At 42.0% G+C, this 22049-nt stretch overlaps 1 protein-coding gene across 1 annotated transcript; it reads left to right on the top strand.

Moving 5' to 3' along the window:
- The first annotated feature begins 853 nt into the window (after positions 1 to 853).
- LOC143027675 (proteasome subunit alpha type-1-like) lies at positions 854 to 15118 on the top strand. The gene is made up of 7 exons (XM_076189105.1): positions 854 to 943; positions 5872 to 5931; positions 6307 to 6469; positions 9506 to 9693; positions 12860 to 13069; positions 13341 to 13520; positions 14991 to 15118. Exons 1-7 carry the CDS (start codon positions 941 to 943, stop codon positions 15018 to 15020), a joined length of 834 nt encoding a protein of 277 aa, XP_076045220.1. The 5' UTR covers positions 854 to 940; the 3' UTR covers positions 15021 to 15118.
- Positions 15119 to 22049: the final 6931 nt, after the last annotated feature.

Genomic DNA, 22049 nt, shown 5'->3' with positions numbered 1-22049 from the left:
AAGGCCTGTTACCAGCATAATTCGTAAACGTCATCTCCGACTTAACTGGTATATGGTACATTTTCTTGACGCTTATCTCACTTACAGAGTCGTTTCCACAAGAAGCAATCCTAGGTGGAGTTGGACGAAAAGTAGCCCCACAGAACTCATGGCTGAGGTAAGTCGACTAGCTGCTCTTGCCGAGAGTTGTTTGGAATGGGAAGGGCAGCTGCATGGGAGCTTACCTCATGAAAAGAATAGGGAATGGCGTCGGTATGTGAGTGAAGCGATGAGCATACCATATTTGTGCTCTTGAGGACCACAATAGAAATAAACTTACATTTTTTTTTATCTCCTCGGCATTTGTAATTGTTATTTCGAACTATGTGTTCTTTTCCTTATCTGCATTTCATGTATATTGATTCAATGCCAAATAAAGTACTACTACTAATTCTACTTCTACTACTACTACAATTACTACTACTACTACTGGTGATGAGGTCATCTAATGTACAGGGAGCTTACCGAACCAGACTTTATGTTGTAGACAGATGGAGAAATATCTGAAGGATTTTTTTCAATATCTGTCACCAGAAGGAAAGAAAGGAAGAACGATCATGCTGGTTAGCTGTTATAGAATATTTGTGCACAGAAAAGAGGGGCAGTTTCAGTTTAATTTGACTTGGGCTACTAAATCAAAGATACTATAGTCATCCATTAAAATCTAGTTTCCCTTTGTAATATTCGACTTGATATCTTAATGATTATTATTTGTATTTTTATACAATTAATGTGTTTTTGTTAATTTAATATTATATGTTTGATGTGTTTCTATGTTAATTTCTCTATATTAGCGTAATAGAAATTCCAAAGTCGAACAAACAACGTGTTGGACAACCTCAACCACAACAAACAGTCATACCGGTAGAGCTGTTAGGGAGTTGAATGGTTATCAGTTGAAATGGTAGGTATATAACTTTACAGTACTAAGCATACTAATTTGCATGCATATTCTAAAGGTCTTGAGAATATATACATTTTTATGTCGGTAACATTTGATTTGAATTATTAGTGTTCATTGTTGAATGAGTTGTCTGTCAGATGTATCGATAGTCACTTGGCCAAGCCGTGGTTAGGCTAATAAAATCTTTTCGATCTTTCATACATATACGACAATATATCACTGTACTTTTTACGGTTTTCGTAACACTTTTGACGAAGAAAAGCTGTGAAACTAAGGTTAATCGGCGCATATAAAAGTACATCTGAAAACATGTATCAAAATTGGACCACAGGCAGTTACAATTAATATTTGTATTTTTTCCATAAACATGATTTTCTCACCCACGTCACAGGTGCTAGATAGTAATATATCTTGTGATGAAATTTTTATAGATAATATAACTTGTGTTTTATTGGTAGAAAATAAATAAAACTACATTTAATTTGGTAAAAAGTCATTTTAAACATTTGCCTTAATAATTATTAAAACGATTAAACGCTGCTGAAAGATAGCTTTGGGTATTTCTTGTCAGTCTCTTAGTGATATTTTTAGCAAGAAAAAGGTCAGGTATCATTGTCTTGCATTTCATTATATAACTAAGCTGTTGGGGTATTAATTGGATTTTAGATGGTAGTTTCACCATTCTTTAATAAAAAAAAGATCACTAGAAAGAGAACTGCTACAGTAGCTAAACAAAGACATTATAAAACTATTATACAATAAGGATTAAGAAAACAGAAGAAACACAAATACAATAAGATGGGAAACGCAAATAATGAACAAGTATGGAGAACTATTAGAAACATTAAAAGATTAAAAAACGGACCCACCCAAACCAGTTGGACTTATTGGAACAACAGAATGAAAATATAGACATCAAAATCTCAATTTAGTATTATAAATAAACATTGAAAACTAGTTTCAGACCTACTGCTTCAGAAAATAAGAAACTAAAGAGATGCATAAAATCAAACTAGGTGACAGCGCTCCCACTTCTGCAGTAAAGATATGGAAGGGGTAAAAAAGAAACTTGAAAACTCATATGCAGAAGCCCAGATACGATCTCAAACATCACATAAATTACTGAAGGATTCAACCACTGGGTTGTACAACAGAATTCTAAAAATCTGAAGAAAAAAAACCTCTGAAGATAACCATGTTTGTCTGATAATCCACCAGAAGACCTAGACCTAGCATCCTGCAAATCTATTGCATTACTAGATATCGTATCCAAACTAATAGAAAGAGTAATTGCAGAAAGAAAAATAATTACCCACCCACCCCTAACTAATACAGATTTAAGGAGGGCCACTCTACCAACAATTTCTCAATAATTGCTAGAGGGATTCAACAAGGAAGCATCAACAGACAGTCATGATAGAGGTTAGAATTAAACAAGGGGTTTGATAAAGTTTCTAGAAACAGACAATCTCAAGAATGACAAGAAAAGACTACCAGACTTCTTTTGTAGCAAACAGTGCAGAGGAACCTAAAACGATAAAATTTATAGGACTAAGAGACTGTTCAATGAAGTCGTCCAAGGAGCAGTACTCTTTCTTTCATTATTAACCTCTTCAGAAGTATTCTTCGAACACCAGATGGTGAACATGTCACCAAAGCACTTGTATATACAGGTGACCTGAGAAAACTACCTCAGCATAGTAACTACAAAATAGCTACTAAGACAAACTAGGACATTGGCTCATGAATGATAGAACAGAGGCTTCTCCTCAGCAATTAAGTGACATTACTCACCACAGACAACCATGAATCAAAGAAACGTTCAGTAACAAAACTGAAAGGCCCAACCTTTCCATTGAAAAAGAACCCAAAAATTATGGGGCTCACATAACCTTTGGCATATACATAGTAAAGAACTGATGGTGAAGATCAATCAGTAGTAAACACAGTTATGGTCCGTGAAAGGAATGAAGTGGGAAGTGGACTTCAACATTAAGAAATGTAGTATAATGGAATTTGGAAAAAGTAAAAAAAGAATATCAGGACAATACAAAATTGGTGCAAAAGAAGTAAAGAAAGTTGGTTCTGAAAAGGACCTAGGATATGTCCCCAGACAAACATAAACAAAATAGTCGGAGAAACCTACAATTTGTTAAGGTCAATAAAGATGGTTTAATTACTTGGATGAGGAAATGGTAAAGAAAATACTAGTCACACAGGTAAGACCAAGACTGGAATATGCAGCGACACTATGGACACTTGGTACAAATGAAAATATAAGGAAAATAGGCAGAATCCAAAGAGCAATGACAAAGATGGTCCCAACACTTTCAAACACGTATGAGCAAAGATTGTCTAAACTGGAATTACCAACCCTGGAGCAAAGAAGAGAAAGAGGTGATCTGTTGGCCATTTATAGAATTATGAAAGTCCTTGATAGAGAAGACTTAAGTTGTGATAGAAGAAAATACAAGAGGCCATGAAAAGAAACTCAAAAAGGACAGTTATAGAAGAGATATGAGAAAAAAAGTTTTCCACACAGAGTGGTGGATAAACAAACTGGATGAAATAATAGTGTGTGCAAACACCATACATAAATTTAAGAACAAACTAGATGTTGCAAGTTACAAAGACAGGACACCACGAGCATAGCTCCCCTTTCTGTAGAATACAACTAGGTAAATACATACATATACCAAGGCTTTTTTTTCCCTTACAAGGGAGGTAGCCAAAAAACAAAGGCATAAAAACCATTCCCACCCATTCCATCCCCAATACACTCCCTCTTATCTTGGCACCTCCTGGATGACGGGTCATCCCTGCAACTTGTCCACTGCCCACTTAAATGGTGTTTACTCTCAGTGCAGGTTTTGAATGAGCAGTGTTCTGGCTACACAAGTGTATTGTTGTAAAAGAAAATGGCAAGTTTCTTCATCAGTTGTTGGTACTGTTCCTTTCACAGTTTGTAGTGGTCTTACCTTGGGATTTTCAGTCTATATGCTAATAAACTTTTTCCCCCTTACAAGGGAGGTAGTCAGCCAAGGCATGCATCCACCTCTCAGTTGTTTCCCTTTTATCTTAACTCCTTCTGGATGAAGGGACATCCCTGCCCCCTGCCTACTACCTAGGTCAGAAGCAATGTAGCAAGACAAGCACATCCACAGCAGGGCCAGCTGGTACATTTACTTGGTTACTCCATGTCCTCTGATATGAGGGAATTGTACTTTGGAATTTTTTTTAGGATTTATATAAAATGAGGAGAGCAGGGGTGGAAAAGGAGTTGGGAGATAGGGTTGATGAAAGAGTATTGGGATGGTTTGAACACATGGAAAGAATGAGTGAAGAAAAATTAGTAAGAGGTGTGGGGTGAGTGAAAATGAGGGGGTGACCAAGGATGAGATGGATGGGTTACGGTAAAAGGGGCATTGGGAAAGAATAAGGAAGGGAGAAGGTAGAAGATAGGGGTGAGTGGAGAATAGTTGTGTATGGAAGGGAGTGGGTGGGGGGTGAGGGAGTATGTGTGAATGATATTTTGATGCAGCCCGAAGGGATTTCTCCGCATCTCATTTTCTACATGAGGGGGTCACTGATTAAATGAAGTCGTCTTGCTGCATTGCTTTTGACCCAGGGCAATGGATGAGATGCAGGGATGACATGTCATCCAGGAGGAGCCAAGAAAAGAGGGAGGGATGGTGAATGGGAGTGAAGTATGTGGAGATGAAATGGGTGGGAGTGGATTTATGACTTTGAATTTGGCTACCTTCCTTGTAAGGGGGAAAAGGCCCTTGATATATTTACCTAGTTGTATTATACTGGAAGGGAGCTATGCTTGTGGTGACCCTTCTTTGTATCTTTCAGCATCAAGTTTTTTCTGAAAATCTTCAATAGTGTTTGCACACACTGTTTCATTGTCTAATTTGTTCCAGGTATCTATCACTCTGTGTGGGAAGCTTTTTTTTTTTTTTTTAGATCTCTTCTGTAATTATCTTTTTTTATTTTATTTTCATGTCATCTTGTTTTTCCATTGTCCCATTTCAATAAATCATTCTTATCTAAGAGTTCTATATCTTTCATAATTCTATAGATAGTAGGTCTCCTCTTTCCCTTCTTTGTTCCAGAGTTGGTAATTCTAATTTGGACAGTCTTTGTTCATATGTCATTTTGGAAAGAGTTGGTGCCAGTTTTGTTGTTGCTCTTTGTATTCTTTCTAAAAAAATTTATATTCTTTTTGGTACTGGATGTCCATAGTGTTGCTGCGTACTCGAGTTTTGGTCTTATTAGTGTAGTTAATTTTTTTTTTATCATTTCCTCATGCAAATAGACAAATGCCACTATTATTGACCTCAATAAATTGTAGGTTTCTCCAACTATTTTATTAATATGTTTGTCCAGTGTCATGTCTTTGCTGATCATCACTCCAAGGTCTTATTCCAAGTTAACTTTTTTGACCTTTTCTTCACCAATTTTATAATCTCTCAATATTCTGTTTTTGCTTTTTCCAAATTCCATTATACTACATTTCTTGATATTGAATTTTACTTCCCACTTTTGAGTCATTTCCAGATCTTGTCCAAGTCTTGTTGTAACAAGTTGCAATCCTCCTCCATTCTTACTTTCTTTAGTATTTTTGTGTCGTCTGCAAAGAAATTCATATAACTCTCCTTCATCCATGTCATTTATGTATATAGCAAACATGATTGGGGCCAGTACTGATCTCTGTGGGACACCACTTATCATTTCTTCCCAATTTGAGAATTTATCTAATTACTACTCTCGTTTTCCTCCCAGTCAGGAAGTCTTTCATCCATTCCAATAATTTTCCTCTGTATGTATTTACTTGTTTGTTTACATATTTATTTGTTAACTATTAGCTATTATTGTAATGAAATTGTGGTTTGAGAAGATTATAACTCCCTTTTCTCTTCCAGTTCCGTAACCAGTATGATAACGATGTCACAGTGTGGTCTCCACAAGGCAGACTTCATCAGGTATGCACACATTGAGGAAATTTTGAATTCCACTAGAAATCTTTGTACAAGTACAGGTTTTCTGAAATGTTAAATCAGACTAGGCATTGACACTTGGTAATTGTGTAATAAGATGGAATCCTTATTATTGAAAAATAGAATGTTGCACAAAAGGTCTCTCTCTCTCTCTCTCTCTCTCTCTCTCTCTCTCTCTCTCTCTCTCTCTCTCTCTCTCTCTCTCTCTCTCTCTCTCTCTCTCTCTCTCTCTCTCTCTCTCTCTCTCTCTCTCTCTCTCTCTCTCTCTCTCTCTCTAAATTGAAATAAAGAAAACAGCTGTAGCCCATATTTGTTGTAAATGCAGTTTGTGTGTTTATAACTGCATATTATTATTTGCAGGTGGAGTATGCCATGGAGGCAGTAAAACAAGGGTCTGCCACAGTTGGGGTCAAGAGTGCGACTCATGCCGTCCTGGTTGCCCTGAAGAGGGCCTCGTCTGAACTGGCAGCACATCAGAAGAAGATCATGCCCATTGATAAACATATTTCGGTATCTATTTCAGGTAGGTCAGGAGCTCACTTCAGTTTGGTGTGTTACCTATATACCAAAAGCCTCTTCCCCCTTATAAAGGGAGGTAGCCAGCCAAAGCACGCACCCAATTCACTCCCCTCCACTACACATTGTTTCCCTCTCATTTTTGCTCCTTGTGGATGAAGGGTAATACTTGTCTCCACCCTACTGCCTGGGTCAGAAGCAGTGCAGCAAGACACAGCATGTCCATAGTAGGGCTGCTTCATTGATTTAATTGTAACGTTTATCTGGCAGAGGGCACTACTTGGAGCTGGTGATGAAAGGAGTAGGTCATGTTGATCCCTAAGTAAAAGTGTATATCTGAGTATGGTCATTGGGTAGAGGATTACTCTACAGTTGAATAAAACTATCTGGTGACATTACTTGGTAATGCACTTCAATCCCCAAAGAAAAGTTAAAAGATTCACTGCAGTCTAAGAATTTAGGCAAGAGTAATTCCTCTTGTCTAGTATGACAATTGCAAGTTTCACCATCGTCAGGCCAGAAGACTTGTTCTGCTAACGTTTACAACAACAACCTATATTAACATTGTTGCTGTGGGTATTGCTGTGATGCATGAGGGGGAGTGGGTGGGGGATGGGGGGTGAGAGAGTATGTGTGAAAAATAAATTGATGTAGCCCAAAGGGATTTCTCCGTCTTCTCCCTGTCTTCATGAAGGGACAGAGGGGGGTCGCCGATTTAATGAAGTGGCCTTGCTGTGGATGTGCTGTGTCCTGCGGCACTGCTTCTGACCCATGGCAGTGGACAAGATGCAGGGATAACCCATCATCCAGAAGGTGCCAAGATAAGAGGGTGGATGGGAGTGGAGTATGTTGGGGGTGGAATGTGTGGCAGTGGTTTTTATGCCTTTGTTTTTTTGGCTACCTCCCTTGTCAGGGGGAAAAGCCTTTGGTATATGTATGTATGCTCTTTGAAATTGTTCAGCATTAGAATGAAATTAATGTGGTACATTACTATCTCATAATCTCTGTAACATTACCTGAGCAAAGCAGTGGGAGTAAATGGTTTCCAGCTGTGTCATTGTATTGCTTTTTAAGTCATGGAGTGCAGCATGGGACAGTGCAACATTGCAACCCTTCATCCCCAAGGTGGGGGGGGGAGGTGATTGATTGGACTTGACCACCCTCATACAAGGGAAGAAATAACCTTAACTCCTTCAATACAGTGCTTTTCTTCAAAACTTTGTTCTGGCTGCAAACAGATGATTTTATGCAACTGGGGGAGGGGCAGTTGAGGCATGAAAAGGGGGGGCTTGACCTCTCCCATCCCCTTTTAAGATGGGGTCAGCCACCTCTAATGCCTAAAATTGCCTGAGCTTTGCCAGAATAAAATGTATGAACTAGTCATGGCATTGAAGAGGTTAAGCTTACACCTACCCAACACCTGTCCCACACTTATCTAAAACCCTCTCATTGTCTCATCTAGCTTAGCTCTTCATGGATCGAAGGCAATGCAGCAAATAGCTGTACCAGTACACAGAGCCTGATTGCTGGAATTTGTTGATCTCCACTGCTTTTTTACATGTCAACCCCCCACCCCTACCCCCTGCACATCATATAGTCTAAAAATATACTGAGCAGATGAGGACAAGTCCCTCAGGGCTGCATCATTCCCTCATCCACATAAGGCCACTCTGCTCAGACCTATCTTGTTTAAGATGTTCATCTTGCATCTAGTGTTCCCTTCACCCTATCCATCCTCCCAATTCTCATTCTTTCCTTCAAGATCACTTCATCCTATTCTGCTTTTCACACACCTCTTCATTCTTTGATCATCCCCCTCTGCCAACTGCCTTTCCACCCCAGCTCTCAGCCTCACCTCCACATTTCACACACTATCCAACCTCGTAACCCACACCATCATTCTTGTACACTTCATTTTAAACACATTTAGGCTCATCCTTTCTCCCTCCTTCAAATTCATGTTGCCATGGGCACAGCCACACCCTCACACAATCCTCTCCTTTTTGTTCATCCCCAGGTATACTTCTCATTACATTGTTCTATCACCCCAAACATTTACTTGCATTCCTTATTCTATGACTTACCTCCAATTCTTGCTACACATGACCCAGCTCTCCACATCAGCCTTTCTTTAAATTCGTCTCCAGCTCACTGACATTCTCACCCTTTGTACATATCTTCACTTTACTTTTGCCCACACTTTTAGCTTTCTCCTCACATGAACCCTCCCGAATTCCACTAATTGCTTCAGTCTGTCCTCTGACTGAGCCACAAGATTCCTCCATCCTCTTCTGCTTTCTTTCTTTCTTTCTTTCTCTTCTCATTCTTTCCACATGCCCAAACCACCTCTGCTTTCTTTGAGAGATCTACGGGAGGGACTGTGGACCAGTGTCAGCTGCATTAGAGCTACAGGTTTACAGCCACTGAAGCACAAGGCAATAATTATTTGTAATTGAAAGGGATAAGTGTGGTGAAAGGAATGAAAGTATAACATTTTGTCTGAAATGAACAACAATTCAAGCCTTATGTACAGCAACACACTGAAGAGATGGAATCAGAGTTGGTGAAAGAGAGATAAGGGTAGTAGTCTATGGTAAAGTTGAGTGACTTGTTCTTTAGAATAGAAGAAAAAATTGTTAAGATTCTTTTGATTGGGGATTAGTCTTATTTCATGAATAATGTGTGGCTCTTCGTGTGACTCTGGCCATAGGAATGCCCTAGAGTCCCTAATATTGACCACTTGAAATGTAGATAGTCAGCACCCCATATTAGGACAGGAGTACAACAGGTAAGGTTGTTTCATTCCTGTGTCCAGACACCTTTATGGTAACAACTAATTGGTTGAAACCAGTTGTATTTACCAACATTTCCTGTGTACCTATCCAGGGCCTAAATCAAATAGCCTCTTCGTAGTCTCCAGCAGTGTGACAGTTACTGTGGCTGAAGTACAATTAAGAGAAATACTAAGAGACACCAAGTGTCTGCATTTATCCAATGCTGTGTCTTGCTTACAAAAGTTCTAATATTAATCTTTCCTGCACAGGGTTGACTGCAGATGCTCGTATCCTTTCACGGTTTATGCAAAGCGAGTGCTTGCACGAACGCTTCAGCCACAACCAGGCACTGAGCTTGAACAAGCTGATGGAACGTGTTGGATCCAAGATGCAGATCTGTACACAACGTTATGGCAAGAGGCCATATGGGGTGGGACTACTTGTAGCAGGCTATGATGTAAGTGTCTTTGTGTCTTTACAAGTGTCTTTTGCATGAGGAGATGAAGAGGGAGGGTTGCCATGTAAATGAAGCAGTCCTACTATGGATGTGCTGTGTCTTGCTGCATTGCTTTTGACCCAGACAGCTTTAGATACTTGGGTGCGAATGTGGCGGGAAAGGGAGTAGTTGAGGTGGAGGTAGAATGTAGATTGAGAGAAGTAAGTAAATTCCTTGGGGGATTAAAAAGTGTAATGAGAAATAGACATTTGGGAATGGATGCTAAGAGGAGATTGTATGAAAGAGTGATTGTGCTGACAGCACTGTATGGGGGCAGAAGCATTGAATGTGTTTTAAGATGAAATGCCTGAGAAGCGTGGTAGGGGTTACTAAGCTAGATAGAGTGAGGAACGAGGAGGTGAGGAGAAGAGTGGGGGTGGAAAGGGAGTTGGGAGATACGGTTGATGAGAGTAGTGGGATGGTTTTGACACATGGAAAGAATGAGTGAAGAAAGACCAGTAAAAGAGGTGTGGAAGGCAGAGATGGAAGGAGTGAACATGAGGGGGAAACCAAGGACAAGATGGATGGGGTAAAAGGGGCATTGGGGAAGAGGGGTCTGTTGGGGAAGGAAAGGAGAAGACAGAAAATGAGTGTAGAATGGTTGTGTATGGATGTTGCTGTGATGCATGGAAGGGAGTGGGTAGGGGATGAATGATATTTTGACGCAGCCCAAAGGGATTTCTCTCTGTCTTCTCTTGTCTTGCTTGAGGGGATGGAAGGGAGGGGTTTACCGATTAAATGAAGTGGACATGTTGTGGATGTGCTGTGTCTTGCTACCTTGCTTCTGATCCAGAGCAGTGGGCAAATGCAGGGATGACCCATCATCCAGGAGTAACCAAGATAAGAGGGAGGGAGGGGGGTGAATGGGTGGGAGTGAATTTTATGCCTTTGTTTTTTGTATACCTCCCTAGTAAGGGGGGAAAAACTGTTGGTATATGTATGTATGTATTAATATTCTGAGTGAAAGGTAACTAGTAATACAGCTGTAACTTTATATTTTATAATGTGAATATTGTGATGCATCGTCAAATTATCATACATCAGGGAGTTGATACTGCTTGTGAGAATTTTATTTGTATTGAAGAGGTTAAGGAAGTCGGAAAAGATTTTCTACCTCCTCCTCCCGGGGGACTTGTATAGGTTGTTCTCAAAAGCTCCATTTCAGTATGATGACACCTACACAAACATCATGACGCATGAGTGGGTAAATGAGGATGTTGGTATCAGTGTCTTGATTATATTATATTATATATATATACATATATATATCTATATATATATATATATATATATATATATATATATATACATACATACATATACCAAGGCTTTTTCCCCCTTCCAAGGGAGGTAGCCAAAAAGGGAAAGGCATAAAAACACTCCCACCCATTTCATCCCTAAATACACTCCACACCCCCTCCCACCCTTCCTCTCATCTGAGCACCTCCTGGATGACGGGTCATCCCTGCACCCTGTCCACCGCCCTGGGTCAGAAGTAGTGTCGCAAGACACAGTACATCCACAGCAAGGCCGCTTCATTTAATCGGCGACCCCCCCCTCTCCGTCCCCCTTTGCATATAAGGAGAGGACGGGGAGAAATCCCTTCGGGCTGCGTCAAAATTTACTCACACATACTACCCCACCCCCCACCCCCCCCCCCATTCCTCCTCATGCAGTCACAACATCATCCATATACAACCATTCTCCACTCACCTCTGTCTTCCGTCCTCTCCCTTCCTTCCTCAACAGACATTCCCCTCTTCCCCAAAGCCCCCTTCACCCCATCCATCCACCTCATCCTAGGACGTCCCCTCATGTTCACTCCCTCCACATCTGCCTTCCATACCTCTTTTACTAGTCTTTCTTCACTCATTCTTTCCATGTGTCCAAACCATCCTAATATTCTTTCATCAACCCTCTCTCCCAAATCCTTTTTCACCCCTGTTCTCCTCCTCACCTCCTCATTTCTCACTCTATCTAGCCTAGTAACCCCCACCATACTTCTCAGACACCTCATCTCAAACTCCTTCTCTCTTCTTCTCTTATGTTCCACGTTTCTGCCCCATACAGTGCTGTTTATATATATATAAATATATATATATATATATATATATATATATATATATATATATACGTACATACATATACCAAGGCTTTTTCCCCCTTGCAAGGGAGGTAGCCAAAAAGGAAAACATACATACATATACCAAGGCTTTTTCCCCCTTACAAGGGAGGTAGCCAAAAAGGAAAAGGCATAAAATCATTTCCACCCATTCCATCCCTGAATACACTCCACACCCCTCCACCCTTATCTTAGCACCTCCTGGATGATGGGTCATCCCTGCACCTTGTCCACTGCCCTGGGTCAGAAGCAGTGTCGCAAGACACAGTACATCCACAGCAAGGCTGGTTCATTAAATCGGTGACCCCCCCCTCTCCGTCCCCCCATTGCATAAAAGGAGAAGACGGGGAGAAAATCCCTTCGGGCTGCGTCAAATTTTGCTCACACATGCTACCTCACCCCCCATTCCACCTCATGCAATCACTTCATCCATATACAACCATTCTCCATTCACCCCTGTCTTCTGTCCTCTCCCGTCCTTCCTCAACAGACATTCCCCTCTTCCCCAAAGCCCCCTTCACCCCATCCATCCACCTCATCCTAGGACGCCCCCTCATGTTCACTCCCTCCACATCTGCCTTCCATACCTCTTTTACTAGTCTTTCTTCACTCATTCTTTCCATGTGTCCAAACCATCCTAATATTCTTTCATCAACCCTATCTCCCAGCTCCCTTTCCACCCCTGGTCTCCTCCTCACCTCCTCATTTCTCACTCTATCTAGCCTAGTGGGGGAAAAGAATACTGCCACCAAGTTTCCCACTTAGATCGTAAGAGGCGAGAAGAAAGGGACGGGGATTGGGACTAGGCATCCTTCTCCTTGTAGCCCCACAGGGGACATTCCTAAATGAAAAAGTAAAGGCATAAGAGGTGTTTATTATTACTCAAAGTAAAAGAGAATGTGTAATACAGCTGTGACTATATTTTATAATGCAAATTACACATGGCAGCCAATGCTGCACACAAGATTTTGAGTAATTCTGAAGTGATTAACTTTCTACCTACAGGAAGATGGCCCCCACATTTATCAGACTTGCCCTTCAGCCAATTACTATGACTGCAAGGCAATGGCAATTGGAGCACGATCTCAGAGTGCACGGACCTACCTGGAGCGTCATTTGGAGGAGTTCTCTGCTGCATCAAGAGAGGAATTGATTCGTCATGCTCTGAGGGCTCTTAGGGACACCTTACCTAATGATGTTGAGCTCACAAACAAGGTAATAATGTTGATAGAATGATTAAGTGTAAGAGGGAGAGAGTCTTTTTGTGTGTCTGTAAATATAGTACAGGCAAATACTGGACTGGAAAATTAAACATTGAGGCTTCCCTTCAGATTTACTTCAAGGGAATGATTGAAGTGGTCCACTCCCTCATATAAGGGGCAAAGGGCCTTTTGGTATGTGCATGCCTGCATGTATGATTGCAGTAAAAAAAAGTCATGCAGGTCTGGGTGAAGACCTGTTTATATATACTTTTTTCACCTGACAGAACTGCAGCATTTCTGTGGTGGGCTCTGGTGAGGAACTGAACATATACGAGGATGATGCTGTATCTGTTCACTTAGAGGGCCTTGACCAAGAGGAACGAAGAGGTGGCGCTGGTCGTGCTGCTCCAGAAGAGGAACAACCAGAAGCAGCATCAGAAGATCCTAAACCATCTGGATCTACTGTGAGTTGATAGATGTTACAGGCAGATATGTCATTTCTTGCAGATTGAGGTACCTAGGCAAGGAAAAGGGAAACCATCATCTACTTCTCTCACACCTTGCTCATCCATCATCCATGAAAACGCTTCACTCCTCCACACACTTGCCTATCTCATCACATACCAGCAGTGGCCACTCATTCCCCCCCCCCCCTCATCCCCTGATCACTCTTGACACTCCCAAATTCAAACTCGCCCTTCCCTTTCAATTTAATTTCACTCACTACTAACACATCCATCTTCCTTTTCACAAACCCACTACTGATCTGTTCCATTTTGCTCTCATGTGTACCACATCTCCACAGTTTAATCACCTAATTTCTAGGGTTCTGATTGAAGACCATGGCCCATATTCCCTCAAGCCATAGATTTTCTAAGAAGAAATGTAATAAGTTGGAGGTCCTTACCATCACTCCATTCCATTGAATTTCCTTCTGTGATCAATCTGTTGCCACTGGTCTCTCTTGCAGAAGACCCATGGCCTTAGGTTATTGGCAACAGCCTCCAGATGGGACCTTAAGTCATTGGAGAAGATGTATTCTGGGGAAAAAGCCCTTGGTATATGTAATACCAAGGGCTTTTTCCCACTTATAAGGGAGGTAGCCAAAGTCAAAAGGCACAAATCCACCCCCATCCTCACATACTCCACTCCCATTCACCACCCCTTCCTCCCTCTTTTCTTGGCTACTCCTGGATGACGGGCCATCCCTGCATCTCACCCACTGCCCTCGGTCAGAAGCAATGCAGCAAGGCATCTCTCCATCCACCCCATGCAGAAAAAGAGAAGACAAGGCGAAATCTCTTTGGGCTGCATCAAAATATTATTCACTCATACTACCTTACCCCCCACCCACTCCCTTCCATGCATCACAGCATCATCCATACACAACCATTCTCCACTCATCTATTTCCTGTCTTCTTTAACAGACATCCCCCTCTTTCCCAATGCCCCTTGCAACCCATACATCTATCTCATCCTTGGTCGCCCCCTCATGTTCACTCCATCCACCTCTGCCTTCCACACCTCTATTACTAGTCTTTCTTCACTCATTCTTTCCATGTGTCCAAATCATCCCAATACTCTTTCATTTACCCTATCTCCCAATTCCTTTTTCCACCACTATGACTCCCTTTTTAGACACTCCACATGACACCCATCTAACCCAGGTGGCTTACCTGCTCTCATCATTTTAATAACTGCTTTCACCTCATTTCTTTTTCTTCATTCATCACTAATTTTCTTAATGCCTCCCACTGCAACTCCGTAAAATATTGTGCCCATCTTCCTCTTACCACAGTATGTAATATCCGGTATATAATGATTCAAATATATCGACACCTGTTTTCATCATATTTGGGGGAAGCTGCTTTCAATATAAAAGATTGTGTTGCAGCTCTTGGTTCTGTCTCATATAATCTTTTATTTTCTTGCAGGAGGGTGGAGATTCGATGGAGACTGAATAAGCCTAATGAAATACACATATATCATCACTTTGAAGGTTTAGCAGTGTTATGTCAAATCATACAATGTCACTTTAATGGAGTACATACAATTTTCAAACTATTGAATTTCTTTTTCCTAAACATGAGTTGAACATAAGTAAATAGAATACGAGATTCATGATGCAAATGTGCATCAGAGTGTATATTACAGGTGGCATTGTTCAGACATCCAAGGGGATTGTCTGGAGTTGAACATCCTGATAACTTGAGGAATGGAATGTGAAGCCCAATAGAGTAGGGCAGCAAGGTACTCTACTCATGTCCTGTCACCATTCCTGAGATTGGAAAGAGATCCAGTCTGTTCTTTCCAGTTGCCATCAAGAGACGCAGGGTGATAGGACAACCTTGAGGGAACAAAAGAGGAAGAGGCCACTTCCAAACAAGTCCTCTTATCACCCACCTACTAGACCAGTGGTTCTTAAGCTTTTTCCTTATTTGTGACCCCTTCAAATCACAAACTGGTTCTCACAGCCCCTTCTAGAATTGATAAAAAAAAAAAAAATGCTATTATGTGTAAAAAAAAAAAGTTGTGCTTTTAATCTTTCTTCACATGATTGACAACAAAATAATTCATTACAAAACCCAGATTACTTTAATATTATAAAAATAAAATTACAGTCAAATTGTATGCTCATTTTTTCTAGTCAGCATCTTTGCACCCACTAGGAACCAATCCCACATCCCTAGGAGGTGTGAGCACCCCCCAGTAAGAACCTGTGCACTAGACTTAATTGCTGCCTCACCACTTCCCCGTGGTGCCCTCTGGAGTCCACTCCCACTAAAGTTATGGGAAACAATTGAGACTAACAATTTCAGCATATGGAAAAAATGGGTAAAAAAAATCAAACAAACAAAAATTCAAAGAGTGGACGGAGGGAAGACCAAAAATGAGGTGGATGTGTAGGGTGAAAGGGGCATTGGATGCAAGAGGAATGTCTGTTGAGCAGGGAGGGAGAAGGCAAAGAAATAAGTGTGAGTTGAGAGTGGTTATAAATGGATGAGGAAATGATGCAGCTTGGAGGGATTTCATGTTTGTTCTATATTTTCATAAGTGTATGAGTGGAGGAGGGTGACTATGTAAAGAAGCAGTGGCAGTAAACCAGCTTTGGCTGTCAGGCCTTGCATCTTGCTACACTGTTTCTGATCCAAGCAGTGGGTGGTGGACAGTGATGACCCTTCGTCCACAAGGAGGTAAGATAGGACAATAGTGTATGCTTCAACTCAGCCACCTCCCTTATAGGTGAAAAGGGCATTTTGTATGTATCTTTTTTATTCTAATAAGTAATAACTTCATATATCATAAGTCTGGCTAGTGGTTGCCCTGTACTAGGGCAAAGGCAGCAATAGAGTTTAGCTGCCACCTACACATCTGAGCAGCTCTTGTTAAGATTTGTTATGCTCGCCTTACAGGAGGAAGGAGCTAGAAAAGGTGCTTAAAAAAAACTGCCCACCCTACCCTTTCTTGGCTGGGGAACCACCCTTGACCACTTTAGTACGATGATGCCTACGTAGGCGTCATAAGGCTGGTGGGTATATGAGAATGCCGGCATTGGCGCCTTGATTATATATTTTTTGTAGTTGAAGTATGATGGGGAATACTAGGCTGGATAGAGTGAGAAATGAGGAGGAGAACAGGGGTGGTAAGGGAGTTGGGAGACAGGATTGAAGAAAGAGTATTAGGATGATTTGGACATATGGAAAGAATGAGTGAAGAAAGACTAGTAAAAGAGGATGGAAGGCAGATGTGGAGGGAGTGAACATAAGGGGTGTCCTAAGATGAGATGGATGGATGGGGTGAAGGGGGTTTTGGGGAAGAGGGGAATGTCTGTTGAGGAAGGGTGGGAGAGGACAGAAGATGGGTGAATGGAGAATGGTTGTATATGGATGAAGTGGAGTGGGTAGGGGGATGGGGGGTGACGTAGTATGTGTGAAAAAAATTTGACGCAGCCCGAAAGGATTTCTCCCAGTCTTCTCCTTTTCTGCATAGGGGGGTTGCCGATTTTATGAAGCGGCCCTGCTGTGGATGTGCTATGTCTTGCGACACTGCCTCCGACCCAGGGCAGTGGACAAGGTGCAGGGTTGACCCATCATCCAGGAGGTGCCAAGATAAGAGGGAGGGTGGAGGGGAGTGGAATGTATTTAGGGATGGAATGGGTGGGGATGGTTTTTATGCCTTTTTCTTTTTGGCTACCTCCCTTGTAACAGGGAAAAGCCTTTGGTATATGTATGTATGTATTATTACTCGGAGTAAAAGAGAACAAGTGATACAGCATTGACTTTATACAGGGTCTAACAGATAAATCCATACAACTTCTTATCACATGTTTTAAGATTAATATCTCGGGTTATAATAAACGGAAAAGGGGACAAGTGTGAATGTAGTAATTTCAGAGGGATTAGCCTGTTGAGTGTAGTAGGGAAGGCTTATGGGAGGATCTTAATTGAGAGGATTAGGAGAGGAACAGAGGGAGTAATTGGTGAGGAACAGTGTGGATTTAGGACGGGTAGAGGTTGTGTAGATCAGATCTTTGTGGTAAGACAGATATGTGAGAAAGCTATAGGAAAGGGGAAGGATGTTTTTTGGGCTTTCATGGATCTGGAAAAGGCTTATGATAGGGTAGACAGAAAGGCACTGTGGGAGGTTATGCAGATTTATGGGATAGGAGGAAAGCTTTTGGGAGCTGTCAAGAGTTTTTATGAGAGTAGTAGAGCATGTGTTAGGATTAGAAATGGAGAAAGTGAGTGGTTTGAAGTAAAGGTGGGACTTCGTCAAGGATGCGTTATGTCGCCCTGGCTGTTCAACTTATACATGGATGGGGTGGTGCGAGAGGTGAATGCTAGGGTAGCGAGTCAGGGATTGGAGATGGTTAAAGAAAATGGAGAAAAGTGGGAGGTGAGCCAGCTGTTGTTTGCGGACGACACTGCGCTTGTGGCAGGGTCAGAGGAGGGACTGAGGAAGCTGGTGGCAGAGTTTGGGAGAGTATGTGATAGAAGAAAGCTAAAGATAAATGTGGGTAAAAGTAAGGTGATGAGATGTACAAGGGGTGAAAGTGGCAGTAGACTGGAAGTGAACATTAAGGGAGAGCGACTGGAGGAAGTGGATAGTTTTAGATACTTGGGTGCAAGTGTAGCAGGAAAAGGTGGAGTGAAGGTGGAGGTAGAATGTAGATTGAGAGAAGCGAGTAAATGCCTTGGTGGTTTAAAGAGTGTAATGAGGAATAGACATTTGGGAATGGATGCGAAGAGGAGACTGTATGAAGGAGTGATTGTGCCAACAGCACTGTATGGGGCAGAAACGTGGAACATAAGAGAAGAAGAGAGAAGGAGTTTGAATGTGTTTGAGATGAGGTGTCTGAGAAGTATGGTGGGGGTTACTAGGCTAGATAGAGTGAGAAATGAGGAGGTGAGGAGGAGAATAGGGGTGAAAAAGGATTTGGGAGATAGGGTTGATGAAAGAATATTAGGATGGTTTGGACACATGGAAAGAATGAGTGAAGAAAGACTAGTAAAAGAGGTATGGAAGGCAGATGTGGAGGGAGTGAACATGAGGGGACGTCCTAGGATGAGGTGGATGGATGGGGTGAAGGGGGCTTTGGGGAAGAGGGGAATGTCTGTTGAGGAAGGAAGGGAGAGGACGGAAGACAGAGGTGAGTGGAGAATGGTTGTATATGGATGATGTTGTGACTGCATGAGGAGGAATGGGCGGGGAAGTGGGGGGTGGGGTAGTATGTGTGAGTAAATTTTGACGCAGCCCGAAGGGATTTCTCCCCGTCCTCGCCTTATATGCAAAGGGGGACGGAGAGGGGGGGTCGCCGATTAAATGAAGTGGCCTCGCTGTGGATGTACTGTGTCTTGCGACACTGCTTCTGACCCAGGGCGGTGGGCAGGGTGCAGGGATGACCCGTCATCCAGGAGGTGCTCAGATGAGAGGAAGGGTGGGAGGGGTGTGGAGTGTATTTAGGGATGAAATGGGTGGGAGTGTTTTTATGCCTTTCCCTTTTTGGCTACCTCCCTTGGAAGGGGGAAAAAGCCTTGGTATATGTATGTATGTATAATAAACAGAATTATGAAATTTTCAGTATATTTAGAAAAGGCAATAAGAACAATGATTTCATTCAATGTAACCACCTTCAGCTGTTATGACGCTTTCAACGCGTTTACGAAACTTGGATACAGCGTTGATGATCGCAGACTTTGATAATGAACCCACAGCCTTCTTGATGTCTGTCTTCAGGGTTGTTATACTTCTGTGTGGCTTGTCACATGCCTTGGCCTCAATTCGCGCCCAAAAATAATAATCTAAAGGGTTTAGGTCTGGCGAATTTGAGGGCCACAACTCTTTGTTCCAGAACTGCACATTTGACCCTTCGAGAAGGTTGGTGGTCCTCTTCGCTGTGTGGGCTGGAGCCGAGTCTTGTTGCAAGACAAACTGGTTGCCACTAGCCTTATCTTTCATCCAGGGTATTATTTTCTCTTCTAGAACTTTGCAATAGACAACGGCATTGACTTTCTCCTTGTTGTTGAAGAAGTGAGTGAAGATGTCCCCCTCAGTTGACACCACACAGAGCACCATGACACTTGCTGGTTTCTTCGTCGTTGTCATGTGTTGAACCTCTGAGGATGAGGAGGCTATCCAGCTATCATTCCGCTTATTGAAAGTCGCATCAACCGTGAAAATCTTCTCGTCGGAAAAAAACTTGATGACTGAGCCATTCGACTTCATCCAGTTCAACAGCTTTTGGCACCTGGTCAAGCGGATTTCTTTCATTTTTCGTGTCAAAAGATGTCTTTTTCCTTGTGAGAATGAGGTTAATCCCAATTTCTTTAATGCTCTGTGAATTGTCATTGTGCTGACACCTCTCTTCTTTGCCAATGTCGATAATGGTAAGGCTGGATTTGCATTGACACTTCTCTTGAGACTAGCTAAAAAGCGAGGTGTTAGAATTCTGCCCCTTCTGGGCTTGTGAGCAGCTCGTTGGTCTTCGCCGGTCTCATCAAAACGTTTACAAACATCGTAAACAGTTTGTCTGGAGTATTTTAGCATCCTTATTATGGCGCTAGGAGTGTGACCCGCGCGACGAAGTTCGCATATGGCTGAACGTTTGGCTTGTTCCATTGCTTAATGTTGTTGTTGTTGTTGTTGTCGTTCCCTAGACTGTCTGTCCGAGCAGTCCCGTCTCCCCAAGGAAGGCCACAGCCGAGACTGGGTTTTCCCACAAATCCTTTATAGAGTGTATGTTGTGTTGTTTGCGTGCATGATTGTGTATAATGCAGTCTTCCATTATGTGTTGTATGGTATGGGGTGAAGTGTTACATCCTGGGCAGCTGTTCACAACACGGTCGTCCAGCCTCCTCTGGTAGCTTAGAAGTGCTGGGTGGTGACCGCATCGCAGTCTGGCCAAGTGGACTCTGTCCTTACGTGGGAGAGAGGATTCAGAAGGGTGGATATCAGGGGGTCTGGCATGCAGCAGTGTGTTGTCTTTCAGTGTGTTAATGGAGCGGTGAGTGATATGATTATGAATATGTTTCCGGAGGCTGGTATTTGGTGGTTGTGGAGGAAGAGAAGAGAGTATCTTTGTGTAATAAAGGTCTTTGGGTGTAGTTTTAATGTTTCTTGGTGTGTGTGGGTGTTCTGCTATGTAGTGTAACGGGTGTGATGTGTTTGTGGTGGCTGCAGCAAGTGTTTGTGTGCCTCTCATGTCGAGGTGTTCCTTGACTTTGAGGACTTTTGTTTCATGGTGTAAATGGTCTGTAGGTGATGTATTTGTGCAGCCTGTAATTGTTTTTAGGGCTTTGTTTTGTATGATTTGAAGGGTGTTGTGGTGTGTCTCACTGAGATTAGGAGCCCATGCAGGACTCGCATAATTCATCACTGAGCGTATACATTGTTTGTATATTGTTATATTAGTTTCTTTGTTTTGTCCAAATGTTGTTCCAGTGATTGACTTAAGTGCGTTAAGTCTAGGTGTGCATTTGTTTTTTATGTTTGTGAGGTGTTGTTTGAAAGACATGGATGTATCGTATGTTACACCAAGAATTTTCGGTGTGTTTGTGTGTGGTATTAGAGTGTTGTTGATGTAGAGATGAGGTATGTATTTGTGTTCTTTTGTCCAGTTGGTGAGAAGTGTTGCTGTAGATTTGGTTGGAGCTATTTTGAGTCTGTTTGTGATGAACCATGTGTTGAGTGTGTCAAGGTAAGGCTGGATTATTTCTGCAGCTTTGTCTGTGTTACGATGTGTGCATGTGATTGTTATGTCGTCTGCGTAAGAAGAGATTTGTATTTCTGAGGTGTCTGGCGTGGGTAAGTCATGCATGTATAGATTAAATAATGTGGGGGATAGAACTGAGCCCTGCGGTACTCCGTTCTTAATGTTTCTGATGTGCGATGATTGGCCATTATATGACACATGAGCATTCCTGCCTGCCAGATAATTGGCCAGCCATCTTTTGGTGTTATTGTGCATGTCTGTGTTATATATTTTATTTGTTAGATTGTGGCGGGGGATAGCATCAAAAGCTTTACTAATGTCCAATGTTATAAGAAGTGTTCTGTGGTGGGGCCTATCTGAATTGATGCCATCAAAAATTCTTTGTGTGAGGTTTGTCAGAAGAGTGTTTGTGGAGTGTAGTGGCCTAAAACCGTGTTGTGAGTCAGCAAGGGGAATATATGGTGTGACAAGTTTAAGTATTAGGCGTTCAATGACTTTAGAGGGGGTGCAGAGAAGTGTGATTGGGCGGTGCGATGATGGGATTGTTGGGTCTTTGTTCGGTTTTGGGATGGTGATTATTTTACCATGCTTCCAGATGTCGGGTATAGTGTTGTGTGAATAGCTGTAGTTTGCAATGTTTGTGAGTGCGTGTATACCTTGTGGTCCAATGTGTTTTAGGTGGATGTTGCTTATGTTATCAGGGCCACAGGCAGATGAGTGCTTGAGACTATGCATTATGAGTTTTGTCTGACTGTCTATGAAGGGTGTATAGTCTGAGTCT

This window comes from Oratosquilla oratoria, chromosome 8 (assembly GCF_046742065.1).
Source record: "Oratosquilla oratoria isolate Oo_2021 chromosome 8, ASM4674206v1, whole genome shotgun sequence".
Taxonomy (NCBI): domain Eukaryota; kingdom Metazoa; phylum Arthropoda; class Malacostraca; order Stomatopoda; family Squillidae; genus Oratosquilla; species Oratosquilla oratoria.
This window is presented reverse-complemented; position numbering and strand designations above follow the sequence as displayed.

Excerpts from the sequence above, each read along its gene's own strand:
- LOC143027675 (XM_076189105.1), top strand. Across the intron at positions 6,470-9,505 it reads TATTTCGGTATCTATTTCAG|GGTTGACTGCAGATGCTCGT; the intron begins GTAGGTCAGGAG and ends TTTCCTGCACAG. Across the intron at positions 13,070-13,340 it reads ATGTTGAGCTCACAAACAAG|AACTGCAGCATTTCTGTGGT; the intron begins GTAATAATGTTG and ends TTCACCTGACAG.